General features: G+C 35.2%; 2 protein-coding genes across 18 annotated transcripts in view; one reads left to right on the top strand and one right to left on the bottom strand.

The window, feature by feature from the left end:
- The window catches only part of USP20 (ubiquitin specific peptidase 20), a 61,515-nt gene extending 52,139 nt beyond the window's left edge, over positions 1 to 9,376 (top strand). The window contains exon 27 of the mRNA XM_043982566.1: positions 9,325 to 9,376. The gene's annotated coding sequence lies outside the window, so the exon portion shown is untranslated. The remainder of the gene's footprint in view (positions 1 to 9,324) is intronic.
- The window catches only part of FNBP1 (formin binding protein 1), a 182,910-nt gene continuing 158,568 nt past the window's right edge, over positions 1,645 to 25,986 (bottom strand). For 4 of the 17 annotated variants that reach the window (XM_043982573.1, XM_043982577.1, XM_043982579.1 and 1 more), the window contains 6 exons: positions 19,213 to 19,227; positions 13,909 to 14,018; positions 11,053 to 11,185; positions 9,682 to 9,803; positions 7,486 to 7,622; positions 3,264 to 5,699 (listed from right to left, as the gene is read on the bottom strand). In XM_043982573.1, coding sequence (XP_043838508.1) covers positions 5,521 to 5,699; positions 7,486 to 7,622; positions 9,682 to 9,803; positions 11,053 to 11,185; positions 13,909 to 14,018; positions 19,213 to 19,227 — 696 coding nt within the window. In that variant the 3' untranslated portion in view covers positions 3,264 to 5,520. Of the gene's footprint in view, positions 2,255 to 3,263; positions 5,700 to 7,485; positions 7,626 to 9,681; positions 9,804 to 11,052; positions 11,186 to 13,908; positions 14,019 to 19,212; positions 19,228 to 23,009; positions 23,094 to 25,986 lie in introns of those variants that run through there. The other 13 variants (XM_043982576.1, XM_043982578.1, XM_043982581.1 and 10 more) reach the window with 6 other exon arrangements.

Below are 25,986 nucleotides of genomic sequence, written 5' to 3'. Positions count from 1 at the left end.
GTAATGAGAACTAACAGGTACACATGGAATTACCGCAGTCCAAGGTTCTGACATCTCAAAAGCAAAATACCTGTTTAATTGGAGGATGAAGTATAGAATGGTCCTTATTTATGATATTTGTAATGAATCAGCAGTGCCAACTTCTGAAGGGCAAAGCATGCAGTGGAGTAGGCACTGTCATAGAAAAGCACAACAGTCTAAGAGACAATGAATAGTTCCAGTGCCCTCGGGACAACAATTATGCTACTTCTGCAAGACTTTGGAGATGAGTTAATTCTTCTTTCTGACATTTTCAATTCCAATTTCATTTAAATTTAATTTAACTTAACCAAGCCAATCCTCTTCCTTGAACCATGATGGACATGGTTCAATCAACTAGTTGGTTCAAACTAACTAGTACATAAATTCCTTATTGAAATAAGCATAGAAACAAAGCTCTTGTGACTATGGAATGACATTTGAGCATATAGAGAGTCCAGTGGGGTTTTCTAAACTCCTGAGCTCAAGTCAAGAGGGAAGAAGGCTTTCTTTTTCCTTCCTGTCCTCCTCTTTCTCCTAAAGATAGCATTAGTTTAATGGCTTCTAGCCAACGCAGGGACTTGCTTCTGAAGTCATGATAAATGCAGCCAACTCCTTCTCCCATCTTTCCCCACTTGCTGATCTAATTTCCATAACTTTGAAACCCTGAACCAGTCAACAGAAGCAACCTTGGACATCCCTTAGAGATGATTCTTCTGCAGCTGTCTCTTCTGAGCTAGAGAGAAATTCTAATGTCTAATTCTCAAAGAAGGAGTGAGTGTTCACAAAGAAACCTCCTAGTTACTAGAAAGCAAACAAACTTCACTAATCAATTACTGCCTGTCTTAAACATTCTAACTCACAGCTTTCATAACTGACCTTAACCAGCCTTGTCTTGGTTCAATTTCTGATAAATAATGTTAATACGCTCCAAAGAGCTTTATTTACTAATAAAATGACTAATCTAAGACTAGGGCAGCCACATGTGATATGACCTCAGTATTAAAGATTCAGAAGGTAAAGAAATTCCATCTCAAAAAGCAAACTGTTCATTGGACCAAAGAGTGTTAAAGCTTAGGAACAATTTAACGGTTTTCTGATTCTGGTTGTGTAATAACGTAGAGCAAAAGGATGGCCATAAGATAAGCATTTTAATATCATTTGATGTGATAAATGATGATCAATCTATTTGAGGTCCTGGAAAAGAACAACCCACCAAACAGTGTTTGTGTTACAGCATGACAGTGCACAGGTGAGGTGCTCATGCCCCAAATACCTGTGATCAGGTGCAGGTCCAAACTACTATTACTAACAAACTGGTAGATTACTAAAGGAATGATAGGCTTTGATGTCCTTCAAACTTTATGAGTGGGTACATTCAGGACAGCAGGGTGAGCATGCAGTCTGGAATGAGACTTAAAACTGGATTTTGGAAGTCACTGAAGATGGAACATTTGCAGGTGCATGCATGGATGTATATATGGTGTAGTAAGAGGAGGAGGTGGGGGGTTGGGTGGAGACAAGCAAGAAACCTATCATAAGTTATCGGGCTAGATCCTGAAAAAGTGAATGTTTGGTGTGACAGGAGAGTCAGCTATTAAAAAGCCCTAATGAATACACATGGCCTTTCGGGAAGGAAGAAGTATTTATTGTTGATTGCTATGGTACTCGATACATTTTTAAAAACCTGAGCACTCTTGTCTAGCTAATGTATGTCTGGATCTCCAGTTCTATATTCCCTTAGTCTTCTCATGAGACTAGTTGTAAAATTATCACAAAAGGCACGTTGTGAAATTGAGATGGGCCAGGTCACACATTCAAGCAGACTGAGAGCTAGGGAGCAATTTGAAAAGGCCATGGGGCGCATTTAGGGGAATTTCTAGTTTTGTGTTACAAGGGAAAGACCTCCCACAACCATGAATGTTGAACTGAATCAAAAATTAAAGAGCAGTTCTGTCAGTTTAGCTCCTGAAAAAGAAGCCCACTCAACAGAACCAAGGGTAAGTTCTATGTTTTAGTCTGAGCCACAAAGAACATGCTGTAAGAAAAGAGCAAGCATCTGAGTAACGTGGGGATGTCATTTCAGATTGAGTTTTCAAGTGTGAACTCCAGACCAGCTCAAGAAGTCTATGCACACGACCCATTTGAGTGGCCTATGGAAACAAGAAGACTGTTTGTTTCTCCTCCTGTGAAAGCTCACTCGAGGCTCTTGCACCAGCACATCACTTTTAGGAATCTACAACACAAAAACAAACAAAAACCGTGTGTTAGTGAGAAAAGCAATAGGTGGGGAGTGGGCATATTGCTCTAGATGGCAAATGTCCCACCAGGCAAAGGGTAAAAGGGAAGTATGGGGGTCAGAGGTTTCTAGAGCAATTGTTACCAAGGCAATGTCCTTGGGATAAGGAACTTTCACTGTTTTGTCATAGCAAACTATTTTCCAACCTAGATTAAGAGGGATGTCTACTGGAAGACTGAAAAAACAAGTTTACGTGAATGACTATTTCTTGTGATTTTAGCTGCATGTGAAAAGAAAGAAAGCAATATTTTACCGAAGGAAAAGAAAAAGGTGGTTCAATTTCCTTTCCTTAGTTAAAATTCTGCTGCTCTTTATTAGGGGATAACATAAAATCTTTGTTTTAGCGACAAGGTAAACAGAGCTCAATGTTTATCAGGCAATAAACAGTGAAAGTTCTTCTTGAGGAGGGCAGGAAAGCAGCAAGAAAAAGAAACACAGACTTTTCTAAGCCCATAAATACATATATGGTAAAGAAGAAGGAGAAAGTTATCAGGAGTGTGGGGGGAGGCCAGATTTTTATATGCATTTGGACAGAAAATGCTCCACTGCTAAAGGTAAGAGGATTGAGCACTTGTACTACAGAGAATAATTTGCTCAGAAGGGTGAAAAATCATTTAAAATACACAATCATGAGAAAATATAATGTTTATTAGAGGCAGATATAAGGATACAGCTAGAAGGTAATATCGGACAAAGAGTTTTTCCTTTAGAATAGGAGTAGCAAGAAACAATCACGTTGGCTACATTCAAACAAAACTTACTCAGAATCAAAGTGTCTCTAATAAAGTCAAGTCTGGAACAGCCAGCAGGGACCCTACCTACGAATGTAACAGTCCTTGTGGCTCAACCAGCAGTTATAAAAACAAAAGGATCATTAGGCAGCAGAATAATAACCAATAAAACAAACATTTATATAAAAAAGGCAAAAAGTTAAAAACAAGTCAAATTCAAGTAACCCTTTAGTTTTTAAATTGCAGTATATACAAATATTTTCTGTGGGGAATTATCAACATATTTTTAACAGAAAGACTTAATTTTTTAAAATCCCTTAAACAAAGGAAAAAAGGTGTCACAATCCTATTACCCAAAAGTTAGCTAGAATATTCTAAATATTTTGGCAAGCATTAAATAATTAGCTACATTGTAAAAAGTGCACTGGCATCAGTAAAAACCATAACCACTACTCCTGGGTTATGGATACAGGAAAGTAGCAGTTGTTCCTCAATGAATCAGACTTACAGAACTGTTGGCTGAGGTATGACAGATTTATAAACCAGGTAGTAGATAGGAGGGAAGAATCCCATGGAAAGCATGAGCAGTTTTGAGAGTTTGGCTAGGATTAAGGAAGTAGAACTTTGTAAGCAAGATTTCTTTTTGCTTCCTTTTGTACCTTTCAACACCGAGCATTTTTGATGGAAGAAAGCAAAGCCTATTTGGGACAAAAATAGCAATTCCTACCAGGATATAGCCTTCTAAGAAGTAGTCTTTCATTTAGTTTAAAACATTGAAATTTTCATAGGGCTTTGCACGTAAAATGAAGTAGATTCCATGCGGAAACTTATGGAATGAGTAGTAGCTCTAATCAGGCTATATAATAGTGTATAAATAAACTAATGTTGATGAGATTTGGTGGATCATTTAAATATTTCATATGCAGAAATCATCAAAACTAACAAAATATTTTCACTGAGCCGTCAACTTTATATACATTCTCTTGTTCTGGGTACTAAAAAATCTATTGTAAAAATAATCACAGTCAGGCTATGGAAATTAAAGATATCCCCTCTGCAGACCTATAGATATGATTTCCTGAATCAATGTGTGTAATGTCTTGTGGAAAACACAGGGCATTAAAGTTTTTTAAATTGTGCAATATGAATGATTTCATCCACTTTATGCTTTTTTCAGTATTTATTATGTTGCCTTCAACAGGTAAAAAAAATCCCAACATTTGAGTGATGAACAAATGTTCCCTTTTACCCTGGGATTTTTCAATGCAAAACTGTACTGACACCTAAAGTTAGCACTCACAGCTATTAAGTAACATGGGGAAGCATTTGTGACACATTTAAAAAGGAACAAAAACCTTGTGGATTAAGGATTACTGTATTTTCTTGCTATAATTTAAATAAAACCTTAATAATGAAATTGAAAATGCTTGTAGTCAAAATGGGCTACTAGATCAAGAATGGGATAAAAGAAAAAAAATCTCCAAGGTTTTTGAAAAAGAAATCACTAAAACATTTTTTCTGGTTTCAAAATAGCAATCTAACTTTGGGGTTATAGTTTGGTTAAATAAATCTGGTTTAATCAAAAACATATAAAGGTAAAATTAGTCTAAAATTAGACTACATGTAGGCAGCTCTTGAATCTTGGATATGGTTTTGAAGCCTATGAAATATGTAAACTCAGCTCACTAATGGCTGGAAAGACTCTGATAATACATAAAAACAAGGACTTCAGTGAAAGATAATGTCAATAAATTCTGGAGCTAAAGTTTCCTCATCTGTAAAATGGGTAGATGAAACAAGATAATTTCTAAGGTTCCTTCCAGCTCTAAAATCCTATGGTTTTATGATTCTAATTCACATCATTTTTGCTAGGTTTAAGTAACAAAACATATATTACTATCTGTTTTCCAAATCAGATTTGTAAAAATGAGCCCATATGGGCAAAATGCTTATGTTTCTTAAAAAACTAAAATAAATGTGAATTTCTTGACTGTGTGCAGGCAGAAGATGAGTATATCGTTTTCAAGTCAATTTTTAAAAATATAAGTCTTCTGAGAAACTAGTGAAAAAGAAAAATAAAGAATCTCTAAAATCCCAAATAATTATCAGCTATCAGTGCATCATAATAGGTATACCTAAGAACTGAGCTTGATTCAGTTAGATATGATTACAATGAAATATTCCGATAGAAGCTGGACTGAAACTTTCTTGTTATCTACAGACACTACAAAAATAAATGACATTTACTTATATCTCAAATGAGGACACGTATATATTGGCAGCTCTTCATATGGGCATTTCATCTCAATAAGAGAAACTTACTATCAAATTTAAGCAATGAAAACTCAGTTGTACAATGCATAAATCCACTGTGTAACTGTGAAAAGAATGCACACTGAGGAATTTATCCAGTCCTGAAACAGTCACAGATGGGGAAGGAGAAACTCCAACTAAAAACAAAATTCAATGGTATTAAATGTAAGTCATAGCACCTTTGGCATTTTTGTCCAAATAGACCTCGACGTATGAAGTGGGAACATAACCTTCCTCATCTTCATTTCTCCGAATTCGTGTCCAGCCATCACCTTTGTCCTCCTCTATGACATATAATATTTCTCCTTCAGATATTGAAATAGTTCCTTCATTCTGACCTGAGAAGTTAAGGGCACAGTAGTTTAGCTTTTTGTCAAAGAAACCTCAGATACGTGGGTCCAAATTATTGGTAAAGATTGAGGCACTAACATTTGAGGGGCCTCTAGCCCTTTATTCTCCATGACCACTTGGCACAGCCCTGTGTTTTTGCCTGTCGTCTTCCATAACATTGCAGGGTCCTACTTATCTTCCCACAGTGAGAGATTTTTTTTTTCCTGTATCTTTCCCAGGTTCTAGTTTCTCATCTACCCCAGGGGCTTTTCTTCCCTCTCTTATCAACCTCATTTTTTCCCAGGTTTTGGCTCTCACCTTTAAGCGGTCGATTTCCACAGCTCTGACCTCAAACATGAACTCTAATCTAGTATTATCAATTGCCTGGTAGACATCTCCAAATGGCTGATCAGTTGGCATCTTAAATTGAGTTCATTATTTTTCTTTTCAAATTAGCAACTCCTGATTTCCCTATTTCTACTAATGGCAATACCATTTTCCCTGTCACCTAGGTTTTATCTTTAATTTTTCCCCTCTCTGACTACTCATATGGAATCAGTTACTAAGTCCTATCAATTCTTCCTTCACCATCTTGGTTCAGGCCTTCATCTCCTCTGTATTGATCTACTTATTACTAATAGTCTTCTAAATAGTCTCCCTCTTTTTAGTTTCTGTCCCTTCCAATCTATTCTACGTTCTGACAGCTGATTACTCTCCCTGATTATATTCTTTCTTCTGCTAACAAAACTTATTGTCTGTGAAGTAAGGTTTATATGGTGAATTTCTTAAGGACAGAGATGCTACCTTACTCATATTCATCTTTTCTACATTACCTGGGACAGGATCTTGCACATAGTAAACACCCACAAGTATTAGGGGCTTAATTATTATTTCTTAAGAAAATGGATGAAATTATAATGTATGGCAGCCACTGTAATTAAGCTTATTAAAATTGGCCAAAGTTATGAAATAAGTCAACAGGATCAGAAATTAGGAAAAGGATAGTAACAAGAAGAAGAGAATACAGATTCACAAGAAAGATGTTTAAAAAAAATAGTCTGGATACACATATAAGAAGGCTATTGTGTGGTGGAGGGAAGGAGGGATGGATTCAGAGCCAGAGGATCTGAACTTAAATCTCAGGTCTCCTCTCCTTACTGCCTAAGCTATCCTCAACATGTCACTGGACCTTGCAGGTTCTATGTGTCCTCATGTACAGTTATGGGGCTGCTCTAGATGACCTTCCAGTTTAAAATGTTCAGTTTTAATCAGTACAATGACAACCATGCCCACTACCATGGAGACAAAAGACATGTTAGCCACCTCTTAAGTGGGGATAGATGAGAGGTAGGGAAACAGACACACAAGTCTGAGCATGGTCACTGCATAGAATTGGCTTTGCTATGCTTATTTGTTAGAAGGATTTTTCCTCCTCCTTTGGCTCAGTTTTTAATTGGAAGGATAGAGAAAGGGGTAAAATATAATCAGGCCAAAAAAGAGGGCCATTAAAACATTTTTTTAAATAAACAGAAGAAAATACATGGAAGTTCAAAAGGAAGTAGACAAAAGAATAAAAATAAATGTGTTTATATATGTGTGTGTCTCTGTGTATATATACAAGTGGTATAAAATGGAGTTTCATATGCAATACTCTATATTCTGCTATGTGTAAGGAAACATTCACTTTGGGTGAGTGTTTAAATTCAATTTTTTAAAATTAAAGTTTTAGAAAAATCCTTGATCCTGTGAGACACATAAAATAAGGTAAAATCATCAAGTAAGAGGAAGAGATACCTTCAAATGTATACAGTGCTTTACAGGTTCCTATGGTAGGAAGGGGCTCTTCATCATCAAACTCATCATCAAAGTCTGTGGCCATCATCTTCAGCTCATTCTCCTGACTCTGTTCCTCTGTATAACTGCCATCTGGGCTGCTCAAGAAAGAAAAATACACAGCAACTATAGCAACTACCTTCAGTGGAGATACCTAGCTAATGGATGCAACTAAAAAAGGACTTGTGGTCACCTCAGTTGTAATTATGAGCATCCTTTTCACATTCTTTTTATCACCATTCCATTTTCAATTCTAAATTTTGACCATGCAATACATTATTTCAAGTTTATTTCCATTTTAAAACTGTTCCTCACTTGCTTCTTCCATCTTCTGAGACTCACCAAGGCCTAGGTGACACCCAATCCCTGGCCATCCTTTCTATATTGCTTTTCCCATCTTGCACACTCTCCAACTCATTGGTCCTAGTGGGGTGGAGGGGGAGTAGCACAGACGATGCCTTGCTCCCTTGCTCCCTATTACCACTTGTAGACTCTCCCTCTACTAACATGACTCAGTAATTTCTCATCCTTCAAGGTTCTTGCCATCCAAACTGAACACCCAGCTCAGATTCTGATAGCCAGAGGCAGCTGGGTAGTGGATGTAGAGAAGAGAGCACTGGGTGTGCAGTCAGGAAGATACAACTCTACGTTAGTAGTCCTAATCATCAGACAAATCCTTAATTCTAAACTCCTACCAGCCTCAGGTACTTATCATCTATGGGAATTTAGGTGTGTCCTTTAACTTCTGTTTGCCTCAGTTTCCTCAACTGTAAAATGAAGACAATAATAGCACCTACCTCACAGAATGATGAGATCAAATGAGATAATATTTGTAAAGTACTTAACACAGGGCCTGGCACATAGTAGGTGCTATACAAATGCTTTTCCTTTCCCCTTCTCTCCCCTATTTTCTACTGATCTCCAGAACATTTTCTTCCTTTCTCAACGAGTTCAGTGCCTGGCTTATACTCTCTCAACTCCAACTTCTACTTCCACACTAAGGTACTTCAATGTAGATTTCAATCTTTCTTCAAATATCCAAGTTTCCCAGTCTCTCAATACATCAACTCTCATGACCTACTTTTCCACTCCTTTTCAATTACACCAAGGGATGGTCATAATCCTACTCTTGCCATCAACTACAAATGTCACACTTTCACGTTTAAAAACTCGAAAATTGCATTGTCTTTTACCATTCCATCTCTCCCTTTGACTTACTCCTCAACCTTATTTTTCCTCACCCAAGTTTGGGACCTCATCTCCACTAACCTGAACTGTTCCAATAGCCTTATAATTGGTTTCCCCATCTCAAATCTTTTTCTTCACTCCAATCCATCTTCCATACTAAAATGCTGCCAACAGTTGCCAAAATAACTTTTCTGAAAGCTCAGGTCTGACCATGTCATCCCTTGTCCCTACTCAATATGCAGTATAAAATTGGATGCCATTTATTTCTTCCCAACCTAGCTTCTTATCTTTGAAACTCTTTCATACCACTCTCCTCCACATAAGCTACATTCTAGCTATGCTGGCCTACTTAGTGCTCCTCATACACAACAATCTCCCACCCCTGGACCTTTTCACTGGCTGTCCCCCCCCCCCCCCACTGCCCCATGACTGGAATACCCTAACTCCTCAGCTCTGTTTCTCAGAATCCCCTTCAAGACTCGATTCAAATGCCACTTCCTACATGATGCTTGCCTTTCCCTGTCCCCCAGCCCTTACTGCCTCCCTAAGGTTATTTAGTATCTCTTCTATATTTATCTTGTATCTCTTTAAGTAAATGTTATCCTCCCGCAGGAACTGACGGGCAACAGAGAGTGCAGTTTTCCGATGTCCTCGTTGCGGCAGGAGCTGTGGCTCCCATATCACACTGTGGCCTGTGGCTCTTCGAGGCGCTGATCCATGGTCGTCTGCGACTGGTGGAAGCCTACTACTCCTCCCCTATTAAAATATAAACTACTTGAGATAAGGGACTATTTTGCTTTTTCTAAGCACAGGGCCTTAGCACTTTATGCTTCTGGATTGACTGGTTGACTGAACTTCCACTCCATGGTACCCAAACATGTATGCAACAGAACTTCGATCCTTTTGCATAGTCCAACGGATATCAAAAGTTCAAAAGAGAGTAGAAACAGCTCTCTACAGATACTGTACCTCTCTCGGTCTTGCGCACAATTATTGACTGATGGTGTATTCTGTGCTTCATACATTCCACTCTGTCGTCGGGCCTGTTCCCCTCGGACTGGGAGTCTGCCTTCAACCTCAGTGAGCCAAGCCTGGAAATAAAAAGTAGCACTTTATACTCTTCTTTTCTTTTTTTTTTTTGCGGGGCAATGGGGGTTAAGTGACTTGCCCAGGGTCACACAGCTAGTAAGTGTCAAGTGTCTGAGGCCAGATTTGAACTCAGGTCCTCCTGAATCCAGGGCGGGTGCTTTATCCACTGTGCCACCTAGCTGCCTCCACTTTATACTCTTTTAAAAAAAATATTCAGAGAAGCAAAACATGAAATCTGATTTTTACTATGTACTGTAAGGTGATTTTCTTAGAAGTAATATATTATTCAGATGCCATGGGTGATATCTATTAGCACATGCTTAAAATTTGCCTGATTACTAAATCTGACATAGAAAATGGATAATAAAGAAATCAGAAGTCTCTAAATTCTTTTTATTAAATTGTACAAATATACCCAAAGGCTATTGTACAAACACCCCAAAAAACATTTTCACATTTTAAGTTGGAGAGAGAAAGGAACAGACCTATTTATTTGTAAAAGAGCATGAAAGAAGATGCAGAGGAACACATATAGAAAGCACCTTTTAATTTAATTTTTACTCTTCCAATCTTTACAACCCACCCTTCCCCAAAAAAACTCCATTACACTTCATTTTAAAGAATCAGCAGTAAAGCAATGTTTTTTTCTCTGGTTGAATTCAGGAAACCAACATTTTAAATGGAAGGGCAAAGCAGAGGAGGGTATATTTGACAAAGGGAAAATGAATACCGACACAGACATTTCCAAATCCCTAACCTACTTGTAGTGTCCTTTAAAGGAGTACAACATTCATTCTCACCTTTTATTTTTTATTTTGATGAATTTATTGCATATTTCAAAAAGAAAAGCAAGATGAATATAACAGTTTTGCAATTTCATGTCTGATCTTTTTTTGTTGTTATGTATAGAGAAATGCTCACTGTCTGTGGTAAATGAGAAATTACAACAACAAAATAATCTATATACAATTAGCAACATTTCCATATGATACTACTAAAGAGTACTTTAAAAGTGATCTAATTAAAATGTTAACTGTTTTTTCATCTAGCTACAACCTACTTATAATATGACACTAGAGCTGGAAGAAAACTTGACATTTTGCCTTGAAGTCCAAAACACATCTATCTTGTTTTAGTCAATTATGCCATTTGCATGGTAATAATTTACATGGTAAGAGCTTAATAATGCCAAACTGCTTCCTATAACAATGTAGTTTCAAATTACTGCTTCAATAACCCTTCCATTCATACCTCAAATTTCTGGACCTCTAGTCGGAGTTTTTCAATATTTTGCCCAACTTCTGTTAACTTGTGATCCAAGCTGCCCGGATCTCCCATTTGTGGATTCTTTATGTAGACATCTTTCATTTTTGTTATGGCATCTCTATAAGAAATGAACATATATATGAGCAAAAATTAATGTAGCAGCTATACACACATGCATTGTTATCTACTGTTTTACTATTAATTCTTTTCCAAAAATGTAGCAAAAAAGAATGGAAGGCAGCTTCCATCTAAAAAAAAATGAAAATTTTAAAGGAATACTATTATTATCTGCAAGTCAAAAACAAAATACACATTTTTATGCCTTGGCATCAAAACTCCAAATTGGGAAAAAGTCAAAATAAAAATATACTTTCTAAGCACATGACAAAACTTCAACTGGCATCTTGGGGCTTATGAGTTATGTGCCATTCATCTCAGGGAGAAGCAGACTTAATTTCTCTGGAAAATGTTTTACACCATTCCAATTGTTAAGAATGAAACTAGGGGCAGCTAGATGGCGCAGTGGATAGAGCACCGGCCCTGGATTCAAGAGGACCTGAGTTCAAATCCAGCCTCAGACACTTACTAGCTGTGTGACCCTAGGCAACTCACTTAACCCCAATTGCCTCACCCCCCCCCCCAAAAAAAGAAACTAAATCTGGATGGTTGGTGTTGGTAGCTGGCTGGCGAAAAGAAAGCTTTAAATTTAAATCTTATTAGATCATATAACATTTTCTGATACCATGATTTAGAATAGGGCCCATAGTAGCTTGGAAGTGAAGAATTTCCCAAAAGAGCTCTCAGTTGTGTTTTTGAACAATTATTTCTAGGTCTAAAGATAGCAATCTATAGCATATATATTATATATGTTATATCTATAAGATAGAGATATATCTGTTAACTAGAAAGCACTTTAAGAAGGGTTAAAACTTCTTCTCAGAAGCTACATCAAATGAGTGTACTAAAGGAGATAAAGCCAATTTTTACTGAGCTACAAACAAGAATTTTGAGCCTTAGGACCAACTTTACTTGATTAGTCATCACTAGAAATGACTACAGCTCAGAGTTAAAAAGGTACCAAGTACTATGGCCTAGGTAGAAGTAGTTTCATTCTAAAGCTCCCATATATCAGACAATTACAATTCTATATCTTTCTTTGCTTAGTGTGAGGGAGGGTTGAGAAAACAAGCTGACAGAAAGCAGACTTATTTTCTATATGAATCTACTATACTGAAGTGCTATCATAATTTTTTATTGTAGCTAAATGATCATATCCTAACTTACCCATTATATGGTTCTCTTGTGATCAGGCACAAATAAAAGTCAAGATAAAACACCAAAACCCATCTATTATAACAACCCTTTGCTCTAGTACTGCCTCAACTTGAAATCAAACAAGCTAATTATCCTGCAGATTGTAAATCTGACTTACACTAAATTGTCTGCTGCAAGGCAGGTTAAGTTTTGGATCAGACATAATTTTAAATACACTTGCTTTTCATTTGAACATAAAAAAACCAATGTCTACAAATGATCTGTTGTATTAAAATTACTCTAAGAGAAAGAAAATAAAATAATTATCTTGTTTTTGCATACATTCAAAAGTCTATAGCTAAAATCTAACTTCTTATTAATTAGTCCCAGTATCCCTCAAATGGGAAATACTGCCTCAATAACAATCTAAAGGAGCTAATCATTCTACCTGTTTTAAATAAGAATTGCTCTAAATTGCTCAAACTATCCTGGCAAATCCTTAGCAGAAATGAATGAACTGCCACACAAATGATAAGAGAAACATTGAGAGAGGGGCAACTGATAGTGATGCTTTTCAATCAGATGATTAAATATTATCTAATAAAAACATGAAAGATGAAGAACAAGCAGTGCTGCTTGTTCTAGGAGGTATGAGGAAAGCAGCTTGAAATAAAACTGCAGCTAATGGAACCTGTCCCTTTTGAAGAAGAAAGATTTATACTTTTGTTTTTGTTCAGGGTATTTGCATCCACACAGAGTCCCTATGTTTTTCCCAAGAGAAACTGAGAAATTGGTGATTCCCCAAAGCTGTTATTACTAAGATATTATTGAAGCTTTCTAAGCACCTAATGGCTGGACTGTTTGCATAATGGGATAGTCTATAATTTGTATTATATCAGTTTCCCCAGATGTCACCAAAGCACTATAAAAAAGTATAATTTATTCCTACTGATGTACACATGCAGGCTGATTCTTATTCAGACTCGAAGAATGGCCATGCTTCTAGAACCAGAATGATGACCAAAAAAGTCATTCAATTTCCTTCTGAGATAGATATAGACAAAATCTTCTCTACAAATTCATTAAACAAAGCTTCTTGCTAACTATGTAGACTTTTAAATCCAAGCTCAGATAAAATACACTGAACAAATCTATGACTTCTACTTTCTATCATAATGCATGCATGTACTATTTTTAATTCACCAAACACTTATTAAGTACCTCCTATAGTATATACAGGGCATTATGTTTAGGTACTGGGGCTACAAAGACAAAAAGAAAAGCACTGACTTTTGTCTTATTCCTCTCCAAAAACTTTTTTTCCCCCTTGTTTTTCTTTTTCTTTTCTTTCCCCCCTGGGCAATGGGGGTTAGGTGACTTGCCGAAGGTCACACAGCTAGTAAGTGTCGAGTGTCTGACATCAGATTTGAACTCAGGTCCTCCTGAATCCAAGGCTGGTGCTTTATTCACTGCGCCACCTAGCTGCCCCTTCCAAAAACTTTCAATACTACTTTAAACATTTTCATTCATCCTTGTTAGAGAAAAGAAACCTGTGTTGCTTAATGAGGAGTGTTTGATCTAGTCTACCTTTGATCCATCTCCTTTTGGATTTCTTTATTTAATTCATCAACTTTCTGCTGCAGCTTTTTTCTTCTTTGTTCTGGTGGAAGGTTGCTGAAGTCCTCTGGTCCTGCACCCTACAGATAGAAAAATGTTAATGAGATCTGAATTGAAGGACTCCTGGGGTTTACCTAGAAAAGAGACTTAATAAAGTAAGAGAAAGAAAAAAAAAACACCTCTAAAGTAATTTGGAGCAAGTTTTATAAAGGAAAGTTCCTTTTCACCATGACCCACTGTTAACAAACAAAATCAATGCATGCAACCTATAAATAGCTCAGCGACCATTTCCTATTCTGTTCTACCGATAACCAAGGGTGCTCTGCAAAGAATGGCTACACTGTTACAGAAGAGTATATATTCCAGGAAGTGAAAGAATAAATGGTACTCACATTGATAATAATAATTTGAAAACTCATTGAAATAGACATTTCTCAGTCCATTATAAAACTGTTGCTGCCAGTGTCTCTTGAAACACTATTTAAAGCAATATATAGATTTTCATATAAGCTAAGTGTTGACCCCCTTCTTTCACAAAATCTTTAACATATGAACTATAGTTATAACTATGATTTTGTCCTAATCGATGTAGTTCTTCCTATCTCTTCTCACAGGGCTAGAGCTATAGGGCTGCACAGACTTTCATGATACCGTACTGACAGATCCCCACTTGGATCACCACATCTCAAGAATAGGTCCAGTTCAGTAATAAAGATTAGGGATCAGCCTGGACCCAAGTAATTTCATAAGAAGGTAGAAAAATGCAACCTAGATCTAATTACCATAAAAAGTTATTTGTACTTAATGCTCTGGGACTCTCTTCTCTCATTACCTTTATGGTAGTGTCAAAGTTCATACTGTGTGCCTTCCACTGCTTCAACATCAGTATCCCAGTTTTTTATATCAAACCTCAGCTGTTTCTTATTCTAGCTGAAGAAATATATTGGTAGTCTTGAGTCTTTCAAAAACAGTTGCTAGCTTTCTTGTGCACATGCTATTTAAAAGTAGAGAATATGAAAAGAGAGTTAGAGTTTTTCTGACTTTGAGCATATTCCTTACTTGTCAGAAAACTGTTGACTAAGTTGTGGTAATTTCACAGAGAAAGAGGAGCAACGCATTCAATTGACCTAGATAAGTCAGAAACAGTATAAAGGAGATTTTGTTTAAGAATCTCAATTCTTTTAAAAACAGAGGTAGGGCTGCTTTGGGAGTGGGTCAAGAGAGGGGACTCTGATAATGTAATTTGAAAACCAAGTTCACTTTGCCAAGCAGCTTAAATGGGTGCTTGTGACTTCACGTTCCTAGGCTGATTATGTTTAAATGCCAGGCTGCTTTGCTTAGGAGTATGTGATTCAACAAATATTTTGCCACAAAGACCTTGCAGGGATCTTTTCAACTGAACACTGGCAGAGTTTTCAAAGACTAAAAACTCAAACACATGTTTATTGAATTACTTTTGAGAAAAGGGCTGTTGTAAAAGTTCTATGAATAGTTGAGTGGGCAGAAAGTTCTTGTGTACCACCAATTCTTTCAACAATTGAAATATAAAAATAAGGGAAACAAAAATTATTAAGGGTAGTAATGAAAATGTCATTCATAGGCCTAAGCACATGTTTTTAAAAATTTATATTTTAGACATCCTAAACATAAATCTGACATTTATCATAATATTAGTCTAAGGAATAAGATATATTAATTCTACTTCTTTTCTAATGTTTTCCTTTCTCATTCACCATAAATAAAAGAATTCAAAGCCACAGTGTCCTTTGACAGGATTATACAGCTATAGCTGGAAGGCACTTTATAGATCATTTAGTCCAACCCCCTCATTTTAAAGATGAGGAAATGATGTCAGAGAGGTTAATTAAGTGCCTTTCCCGTAATCACACAGGTGGCAAAGCCAGAATCCTTACCCATATCCCTTGACTCCAAATTCATCACTCTTTCTGCAATGCCTCATTAAGTTCAAAAGAATAAACTATATTTATGTGCTGGTTTTCTTTGTATAGGTCAATATTTCTAAAACTATTAAAACTCCATGGTCCATAAGGCAAGTCCAGTGTAGAAGAGATGCCTGGAAAGGGTGTCCTGAGACAGTGGCCCAAGTCACTCAACCCCAATCCATCCTCCTCACATGCAAGATGAACATTCTGGAAGAGATCTTTTAAGGTGCTTTTTGACCCAAACAACAACCTATGAGTTTATTCCATGGATTGTGGTGGTACATTTATATTGAAAGTTCTAAATAAGACATCTAGTACCACAAAGACCTTACAATAAACATGTAATCTTGTCTCATCATCACTGTTTATTTGTAAAGAAAATAGTATTGATAAATTGCTTGGGTTAAAAATTTAGAAAGCGAGCTAAATGCACTTGCCTCATACTAATAAATGCCACATCAGCAAAGAGAGAAGAATTAGAGTTTCTCAGTCACTTTTTCTTGATTCTATTAGTTGTGGTTTATATAAGTGTGAAAGAATTTTAAAATGTCCTCTGACACAGGTTAGTTTTTTTTAAATGATTTTGTGATGCCTTTGGAATTAAGAAGAAACTGATACTATACTAGTGGGAGATCTGAATCTCCCCCTCTCAGAATTAGATAAATCTAGCCAAAAAATAAATAAGAAAGAAGTGAATGAGGTGAATAGATTACTAGAAAAGTTAGATGTCTGGAGAAAATTGAATGGGGAAAGAAAGGAATATACCTTTTTCTCAGCAGTACATGGCACATTTTCAAAAATTGACCATGTATTAGGGCACAAAAACATCATAGTCAAATATAGAAAGGCAGAAATAGTAAATGCATCCTTCTCAGATCATGATGCAATAAAAATTACATGTAAGAAAGAGCCAGGGAAAAGTAGAATGAAAATCAATTGGAAACTAAATAATTTCATTCTAAAGAATGAATGGGCCAAACAAGAAATCATAGAAACAATCAATAACTTTATCCAAGAGAATGACAATAATGAGACAACATACCAAAATCTATGGGATGCAGCCAAAGCAGTGCTTAGGGGAAAATTTATAGCTCTAAATGCTTGCATGAATAAAAAAGATAAAGAGGAGATTAATGAATTGGGCATGCAACTTAAAAAGCTAGAAAAAGAACAAATTAGAAATCCCCAATTAGACACTAAATTAGAGATCCTGAAAATTAAAGGAGAAATTAATAAGATTGAAAGCAAAAAAACTACAGAATTAATCAATAAAACTAAGAGCTGGTTTTATGAAAAAACCAATAAAATAGATAAAATATTGGTTAATTTGATTTTAAAAAAAAGAAAGAAGAAGGAATTAAGAAAAAACTGTAGGGGCATCTAGGTGGCACAGTGGATAGAGCACCAGCCCTGGAGTCAGGAGGACCTGAGTTCAAATCCGACCTCAGACACTTAACACTTACTAGCTGTGTGACCCTGGGCAAGTCACTTAACCCCAATTGCCTCACTAAATAAATAAATAAAATTTTAAAATTAAAAAAAAAAAAGAAGAAGAAACTGTAGAAGTGATTTAAAAAATTATTTTAAAAATTCCAGGTTGAGCTTGTGGTTAGTTTTATCAAAGATATTTGTCTCTCAGTAGTAGAAGAAAGCTTTTATCATCCTGTCCAGAACCATAGCAGGAACTACATTTGCATATAAAATTAGATAAAGCAATTCCTAGTACATACCTTAAATATAGTATAATTGGAAAAGGGAACAAGTTGATATGATACTATTTCAATAGCAAAGGCAACCTTGCAAGGGGATGCTCATGAGATTGGTTCTTGAGATCTATGGTATAAAATTTATCTTCATAGCATCATTTAAAAGTTTGTATATAGTTTTTTGGCATAACATAAACAAAAATTTAATAAGAAAATCAATGTTCGTAGCCAGTACCATAGCTTGGACTAGAGGCAAAGAGTAAGGACTACATAGTTGCTGAGTTTTGCAGAAATCCTTAATTATACATACATATCAATAAAAAGTTCACTAGTGTTAGAGGGAGGTAAAAGAGAATTAATGATCTTCAAAACTCTTGTTATTTCATAAACTGATCTACTTTCTCATAAGAAACAAGTCTTTTGTTTAGTGACTTAAGGTAAGTTTAAGGAGCAAGGAGATATCTAGAACTAGGTCTAAAGAATGAAGAACTCTCTGAGATAATAGCAGGTCATCTAGAGACTCTTGGTCAACTGGCCAAATTATCCCAAACGAATACTGCTAATTAGCTAGGTCTTTTAAAGTTTAAGTTTCTAAATTTCTTTCTGTAGAAGCTTTTTAAGCCAAGAGGATTTTCCAAATTTCATAAGCTCAGAAATTTTTTTTCTTTAGACTTAGATTGGTTGCCCAACAAACACGAAAACAAATTGTAAAAAAAGAAGTGAAGAGCCTTGAAATACAATACTTTAAGTGCAAAGCCCACAGCACAAATTATATTCTGATTTTATGTCTAATATTTTTCTTAAGGCTTTATTAATTACTGTCAATTGTTTCAAGTAATGGCCATAAATCACAGATATACCATTTACACCTTCTTTTATAAATGTGTTAGTTTTTGTTAAAGGCTTATTTTTACCTTTAACAGATATGATGATTAAGTTAATTTTGCTTACATAATTTAGGACTATAAAATAAATGCACAAATAAAACCAAGCATCCTGGAAATGCATTCTGCTTGTTCTATTTAAGTAAGAGGCTCTTTCACTTCCCAGAAAATGACTTTGTGAGCTGGTGAAACAAGCCATGCAAAATCTGCCCATCCAGGAGGGACAAGATGCATCCATCAGGTTTGGGTGATACCTACAGCCTGACTCCTATATTCCAAATAGCCCTTTTAATTTTTCCAACTTCTGCCTTCCACCTCTTCCCATTAAAGAAACGGGCTGGCAAGTCAAAGTATAAGTGGTTTAAAACATTTATTTTTAATCTATTAGACTGGCAAAGATTGTGTAGACATTTTAAAAGTATGTGTTTACATGTGCACAGACACGCACATGCATATACATAAAGTTTATGTAAAGGGTTGGTCAAACTTTATTATCCTTTTAGAGTACCAGATTAAGATAGAAAAATTGAAACTGGAGTTAATTTTAAGAGACTGAAGAAATACAATCACTTCTATTAGATTCCCGACTTGCGTACCCAAAGCTGTTTAATAAGGAAACAAGACAAATCACTGTTCAGATAGTTAATTTCACAGGGATGTTGCAAGTGGTATAGCACACATATGAAACATAAAAGGAAACTGTGATTAAATATAGGACATGCATTATATAATTGTGCTTACCAGCTTGAGAGAAAGCTTCATGTAAAAATTGAAGGGATACAGGAAAAAAAGAGAAAAAACAAGAGCATATCAGTAGAAGAGGAACTCTGTCAACTCTACTGTTACAACACAACACATACATTCATCCATCAGTTTGTGATAATGATTTGTAGCAAATCTGTGCAAAAGTTCACAAGAGGGGCAAACCCTCACCAGAGGTTCCTTTAACTACCATGCTGATAGAACAAATGAAAATGGAAAAGAGTAAAGTTGGTGCTTACAATTTTTTTATTGATAATATCAGTACAATGTGACTCATGATCATTATACAGTGTGGAACTCATTAAATATTTATCAGTGATAATAAGGCTGTCATTTATTCACCAAATTTCCCAAGTAAAGTTCCACCCAGATTAAAAAAGTTTTACCATCCATTACTCAAAAGAAACTTACTTTTGAGCATGACACATTATTTCTCACCAGAGACAGAAAGTGTCAAAGCAAGAAAAAAAAAATCTTCAAATTAAACTTAAAGTGGGACAACTAGGTGATGCTATGGATAGAGCACTGGCCCTAGTATCAAGAAGACCTGGGTTCAAATCCAGCCTCAGACACTTACCAGCAATTGAAAGGAAAAATAAAGTAGACTGCAAATTTAATCTGTGTTTCTTAAAGACACTTTTACATATACATTAAGGAAGATTAAGTTCAAGTCTAGCCTAAGACATTGGCTGCATGGAACTTTTATTTACCTCAGTTTTCTCAACTATAAAATAAAGTTAACAGAACTATGTCTTGGGGTTATAATTTTCTGGGGGGATGCACAGTGCCTAGCACATAGTAGGCACTATATAAAGGCTTATTCCTTCTCTCATGAACCTATTATTTAAAGAGCCAAACATCATCTCTTTGAGTTAAGAGCCTCTCATTATTATGCTAGGAGCAAACATATTATCTTCCTTTCCTATCTGGGTCTCTACAGCACTTTTTTCCACTCTCTTTAGAATTTTTTAATATATCAACATTTTGTAAGTTACTCAAGGATGCTGCTGTAGGTATAGTCCATAAAGGTAATCGGTGTTGGGCATATACAAGAGATTTTCCTTTGGACAGTCAAGTGTTTTTGCTATTAAAGCCAATTATCTTAGTAATACCTTCTGCCACAGTGTATATCTTTACCAAGTAATGTTGGCAGAGGTTCCCTGGTACTAGTTTAAAATTAAGGACAGCAGCTCGGGGGCAGCTAGGTGGCACAGTGGATAGAGCACCGCCCTGGAGTCAGTAGGACCTGAGTTCAAATCCGACCTCAGACACTTAACACTTACTGGCTGTGTGACCCTGGGCAAGTCACTTAACCCCAATTGCCTCACCAAAAAAAAAAAAAATTAAGGACGGCATCCAAAAAAATAGAGCCCCCCCACCAAAAAAATCAGAAAGAACCTTCAAACTAGAAAAGGAAAACTGTTGTTGTGTAATTTACTAATTATAAAAGACATCTTGTAGGGAGGCAGTGTTTTATTTTGTTTTAAGTGAGGCAATTGGGGGGTTAAGTGACTTGCTCAGGGTCACACAGTTAATAAGTGTTAAGTGTCTGAGGCTGGATTTGAACTCAGGTACTCCTGACTCCCGGGCCAGTGCTCTATCCACTGCGCCACCTAGCTGCCCCAGGAGGCAGTGTTTTTAATGTATATGAAACAAAAACTGACATGCAGAAAACTTGCTTAATTTAAAATGACACAAATAGTAAAAAACTTGAAGGAGATCTACAAATATGTAGCAAGAACCTCAAGAGGCAAGAGCCTTCACCAGAAGTCACAAAGTACTAATACTTGACACCTTTCTAAGAAGGTAGAAACTGATAAGGACTCAACACATTGTTTTGCTGAAGGCCATTTTTCACAGTTCAGATTTTAAATTTTAGGTTCCCTTTGTTATAACAGTTGGATTTTTCTTTAGAAAATGACTATCAATCAACTCTTCTGAATTTATCTTGATTGGACCTAAGTAAAACACCTAGTTCTTCACAGCTAAGTCAAAGTTATTATTTCTTCTTAAATAAGACAGAAAATCTTAAGATTCAACTTTAAGGAACTAGATCACCAATCGTTCTGATTTAACATTTAATCTTTATAAAGATGTTTTTTTTTTAAAAAGCTAGAGCTAGCAACCAAATCAAACATTTCTGAATGCCATAAGAAAATAAATGTAAAGTTATAGCATAATGATATAAAGTGCATGAAATGAATTGCTTTTATAAAATCTAACAAGACACCCCACATTATATTATCCTCCAGTTAAATTTTTAAAATGTGACACATACTTGTAAATAAAAGACTACTTTCATTAATTAGAGAAATGGAGAAAAAGGCATTCAGGGAGGAGGAAGAGGATTAAATTTTTGAAAGAAAAGATACATAAAAATGAACAGAGGAAAAGGAACTGCTATAATAGTTCTGACCTAGGCAGTTGAAATTAGTGCTTTAGTATTCCTGTGAACTTTAGCATAGATATATTCAATACAGGTTGAGTTTGTTGTACATACAGACAACACTTATGGTGCACAGCATAAGAATTCCTAAATATTGACTTACAAAGCGGGTATACTGTAATACATAAAATTATGCTACATGCGCTACAATCTATATAAACACTGCTAATTTAAGGCATTAATAACCAAACTAGCCCTTTTTCTGTACATTTAATAAATAAGACAATAGAAATATCAAACTTTCATATATTTTACAGACAACTAATTTTAATAATATATAATTTAAGTATATTAAAGTCTCTTTAAAAAGTTAACAAAACCACCATTTAAAAATTCAACAGAGATAATTAAATACTTGAATTTAAAGGCAAATTCTAGGGTTTCTGCTGTGAAATCTGAATAACCATTCATAACCTATTATCTTTCAACCCAATTATAACCTTGTAAAAAAATAGATATTTGTTGTTAGTTTGAAATGGTGAGTCTACCAATTACTTAATTCATTGTTAGACAACTACTCTTGCTTGCTAAGAGAATATTATTTACATTCCCAGAAGAAGGGAGAACAGAAAAATGCCTGTATAAGACAGTGCACTAACCTAGCAGGCAACAAAGAAGAGCCTTGGGAGCCACAAAGCATCAATAACACATGAGGGAACACGAAGCCAGTGATCCATGTGTTATTGGACAGGCATAGACACTAACCTCATATACAAAAACGGGGGACAGAAGTAAACCAAGGTTTAAAATGAAGATTTCAAATTTGGATATGCCAATTACTTATTTGTGCATCATGAGGCTTTTTGTTTTCTCAATAATTTCTCTCACTAGTTATTGTTTATGAATATATTTACAACATGGTATATACTGGGTGTGCCAGAAAAAAAATAAGCAATACGAGCGAATGACACTGAGTTTACGTCACAATGAGGGTCTTTGCCTACTCAATTAAGAGTAAAAGAGCCATAATCAGAGTAAATCCAAACACATACAATGGTGCTTTTTGTAAGGTAGTTGTAACTCTATTGAATAGCTCCACTAAAATGGGAACTGAAAAAAAAAGAAAAAGGAACTGGAGTATGCTGTAGTGGCTAAGAACTTTTGTCTATTTAAAGTTCCTAAGTGAGGTCACCAAAAAAAGGTCATTTTCATTTCAATTTACTTTATTTCTCTTTTCTATGATCAAATGCAAAGACCCTCCAAGTGACCTCTGCTGCCATTTCATATTCTAAGCAGTTAATCAAGTTATTTCTAAAATGGATTTTGGGTTCCCCAGTAGTTGCCTAGTAAATGGGGTTAGTGGCTGCGCAATCAACACATGTAAACTTACAACATATTCCCTAGCCTCAATGGCATAGGTAGGTTTCCCTATAGTCCTCTTCATAAGTTCTTTGTGAAAAGAGAAAGACTGAGTCTGCCGATGAATCAGCAAGAGAAAATATGCATTTGTTAAAAGGGGACAAGTGGAAACCAACTGTATACCTCATTTATTTGGTTCTATAGTAAGCAAAAAAGGCAATAATTTAAATCTCTGACAGCATTTGGTAAATACATTAAATAGAATTTTGAGGTACAAAAAACCCCACTTACTTAAACCAGAAAAAGCAATCTTAATTTATAACATGTAGAAGGAACAATGTATTCCCATGACAATGAGAGCAAAAGAAAATATTTTATCTATTCTTACTTTGGTTTAACCTTTTGCCTAATATGAAGTAATATTGGCTAATGTTTAGGGATACACCAATGAAAGGATTTCAAAGTATCACACCTTATGTATAAAGAAAGTTGGTCAAATCAACAAAATATGGTCAATGAAATCAACTTCATTATGATAGAATTAACAGCTCCCACTTTAAAAACCCACAAATACACATACAGACATAGGAAAACAAAAAAACACAAAACTCCCTGATTTTATTAAACTGTTAAGGAAAGAAATCAATTGTTCTATAAATGTTTGGAAAGACTTGTATACTGTAGTGGTAAAAATGAGACAGTATGCAATGTAAGAACACTAGATTATAAATCAGGCTACCTAGGTTGTGGTCTCTATTTGCCACTTTTTGTATGATCTTAGCAAAAATCCCATCATCTCTTTGGATATCAGTGTAGAATGAGTGCATGGACTAACATCTCTAAAGTGAGGTGATCAGACTAGATGATCTGTGTAGTTCTTTTCAATTCTAAAACCTTACAATTCTGAGAAATATGCACGTGAAATGGAATTTGACATGAGTTCATAATTCTCCTCGGATGATTTTTCTATATAAATGATCATCAAAATGATTACAATCCCAGTTACAGAAGGGAAAATCGCTAATAGCTAAAAAATGTAATTAGAATCTGTTTCTATAGATTACTGCATAGGTAAATAGATGTTAACTTTTTTTTGTGCTGAAAAATATTTTTCATGAATTTGTTTTGACTTGTTCGATATTTTCCCAAATGGAACCTACTAACTTTTCTTTTGCAACATGCTCCTTCTAATGTCTTGTTTAATTTCAAAGAGAAGGGAGTCAAAAGATTATCAAATCTGAATTTTCAAAATGAAAAACAAAGTGACTAAAAGAGAGCAAATTTTTTTCTATTTGCCAAATGTGTTTTCAATTCAACAAAACATTTATAATAGGAAATTTAGGTAATAAAAAAAGATTGCTGAGTCTTATTTGTCAAATAAATAATGAGATTACATTGGAGTTTTTCTTTTTTCAACAGCTCTTAGTAAGATTAAAGTTATTAAAATGTTGCCTTTCTTAAAATGAAAGCAAATTAGACTCTTTACAAAGTTATGTTTGGTTTTGATGATTATAATATTTTCTATATATCACTTTCTTGTATTGTTATGAAATTTACTTTTTGAACTTTTCTTTGACATGCAAAGAAAAACACAGCACATAAACCAAATGCATTCAATTAAGTCCAATGGAAGAAAGGCAGTATCTTGTACAATTTAACAAATGGTATGAAAGCATAAAAATGCAACATATTATTAAAAGCAAATACCAGATCATACTTATTATGAAGGTATTCATCATAAGCTCAGTAATTAGCTTTTATTAAAAAAAAATGTTTATCTGATTTACAGTGAAGGCACAGCAAATATCAAATCTCAACAATCTAAAAGCACCATGATGGGATATCTGCATTTCGTTGATGACAAATAAGGTGAGAAACAATTGACAGGGAGGGAAGGTAGAAGGCAGAAAATATGAAAACTGGCACGAACCAGTGGGCTTCTTGCCTCTTCACAATTGTTAACTATGGAACACAATATAATCTTATACTTTAGAGTCAAATTCCACATCCTAAATTGGTCCCTTGATATCTCCAGGAAAATTTACATTTCAATTTCTTAATTTATTATGTTGTGTTAAATGACACAAGTTATTTTGCTCCTTTTAGTACCTAGGTCCACAAATACATTGTCCATGACAGTACTTTTCACTACACAATGAGAAAAAACCATTTTGAGATTTTCAGACAAAAGGTGCTCTCTCTTTCTCTCTTATAAAGATGTGACCATTTTAATCCTTTACCAGAAAATTAACTAATGTAAGCTTTAAAGAATGCTTTACTCTGTCTCAATCCAGTGTTTCTAAACAGGTGAAATACCTATGCACAATTAACAATTCACTGGTGATAATAAGTTTCTTTCTGGTAACAGTTACATCTAATTATGAGGAAAGTATAGAAGTACAACCTCTCTCTGGGACTGATAGAATTCAATCATTTTATAACACTAACTACTGATGGATAGGATTAATATCCATCGTTGGAGCTAACCATATTGCAAAAGACTGGTTACAATTATGTCATGCATGCAGTCAATGCTACAGGAGCTATGATTTGATTCTTAGGATAGTCTAATCTGAAATTCTACTGATTATATATTTCAGGGCAGTTCTCCTTTTCCTCTTTTAAAGACGAGCTGTGCCTTTATCTTTTTCTAATAATTAGGTACACTATCAGTCCTTAATAAATTCTCAAATATTTGCTCCATGGTGATTTATAGTAGTTCTCTAAAATCCTGGGCTACAGATGACAAACATGATTCACACACAGAAGATGTTTAATAAGATGTAGAGTGAATAGACAAGTGAATATATATCCAGACTGAGTTAAATAAACAATTATTTTCCTATTCTATTGTGACATTCTACCCCATCTAGTCTATCACTAGGTTTGAAAACAACATCTAAGTTCATCTGTTTTGTAAAGATCAAGGTGAAACACTAAAGTCTATTTATACACTTTTGGCAAAAAGTAGTAGAATCATTCCTCCATGCACTAGTATTACATCAAGT

The sequence above is a fragment of the Dromiciops gliroides genome, chromosome 2 (genome assembly GCF_019393635.1).
Source record: "Dromiciops gliroides isolate mDroGli1 chromosome 2, mDroGli1.pri, whole genome shotgun sequence".
NCBI classification, from domain to species: Eukaryota; Metazoa; Chordata; class Mammalia; order Microbiotheria; family Microbiotheriidae; genus Dromiciops; species Dromiciops gliroides.
This window is presented reverse-complemented; position numbering and strand designations above follow the sequence as displayed.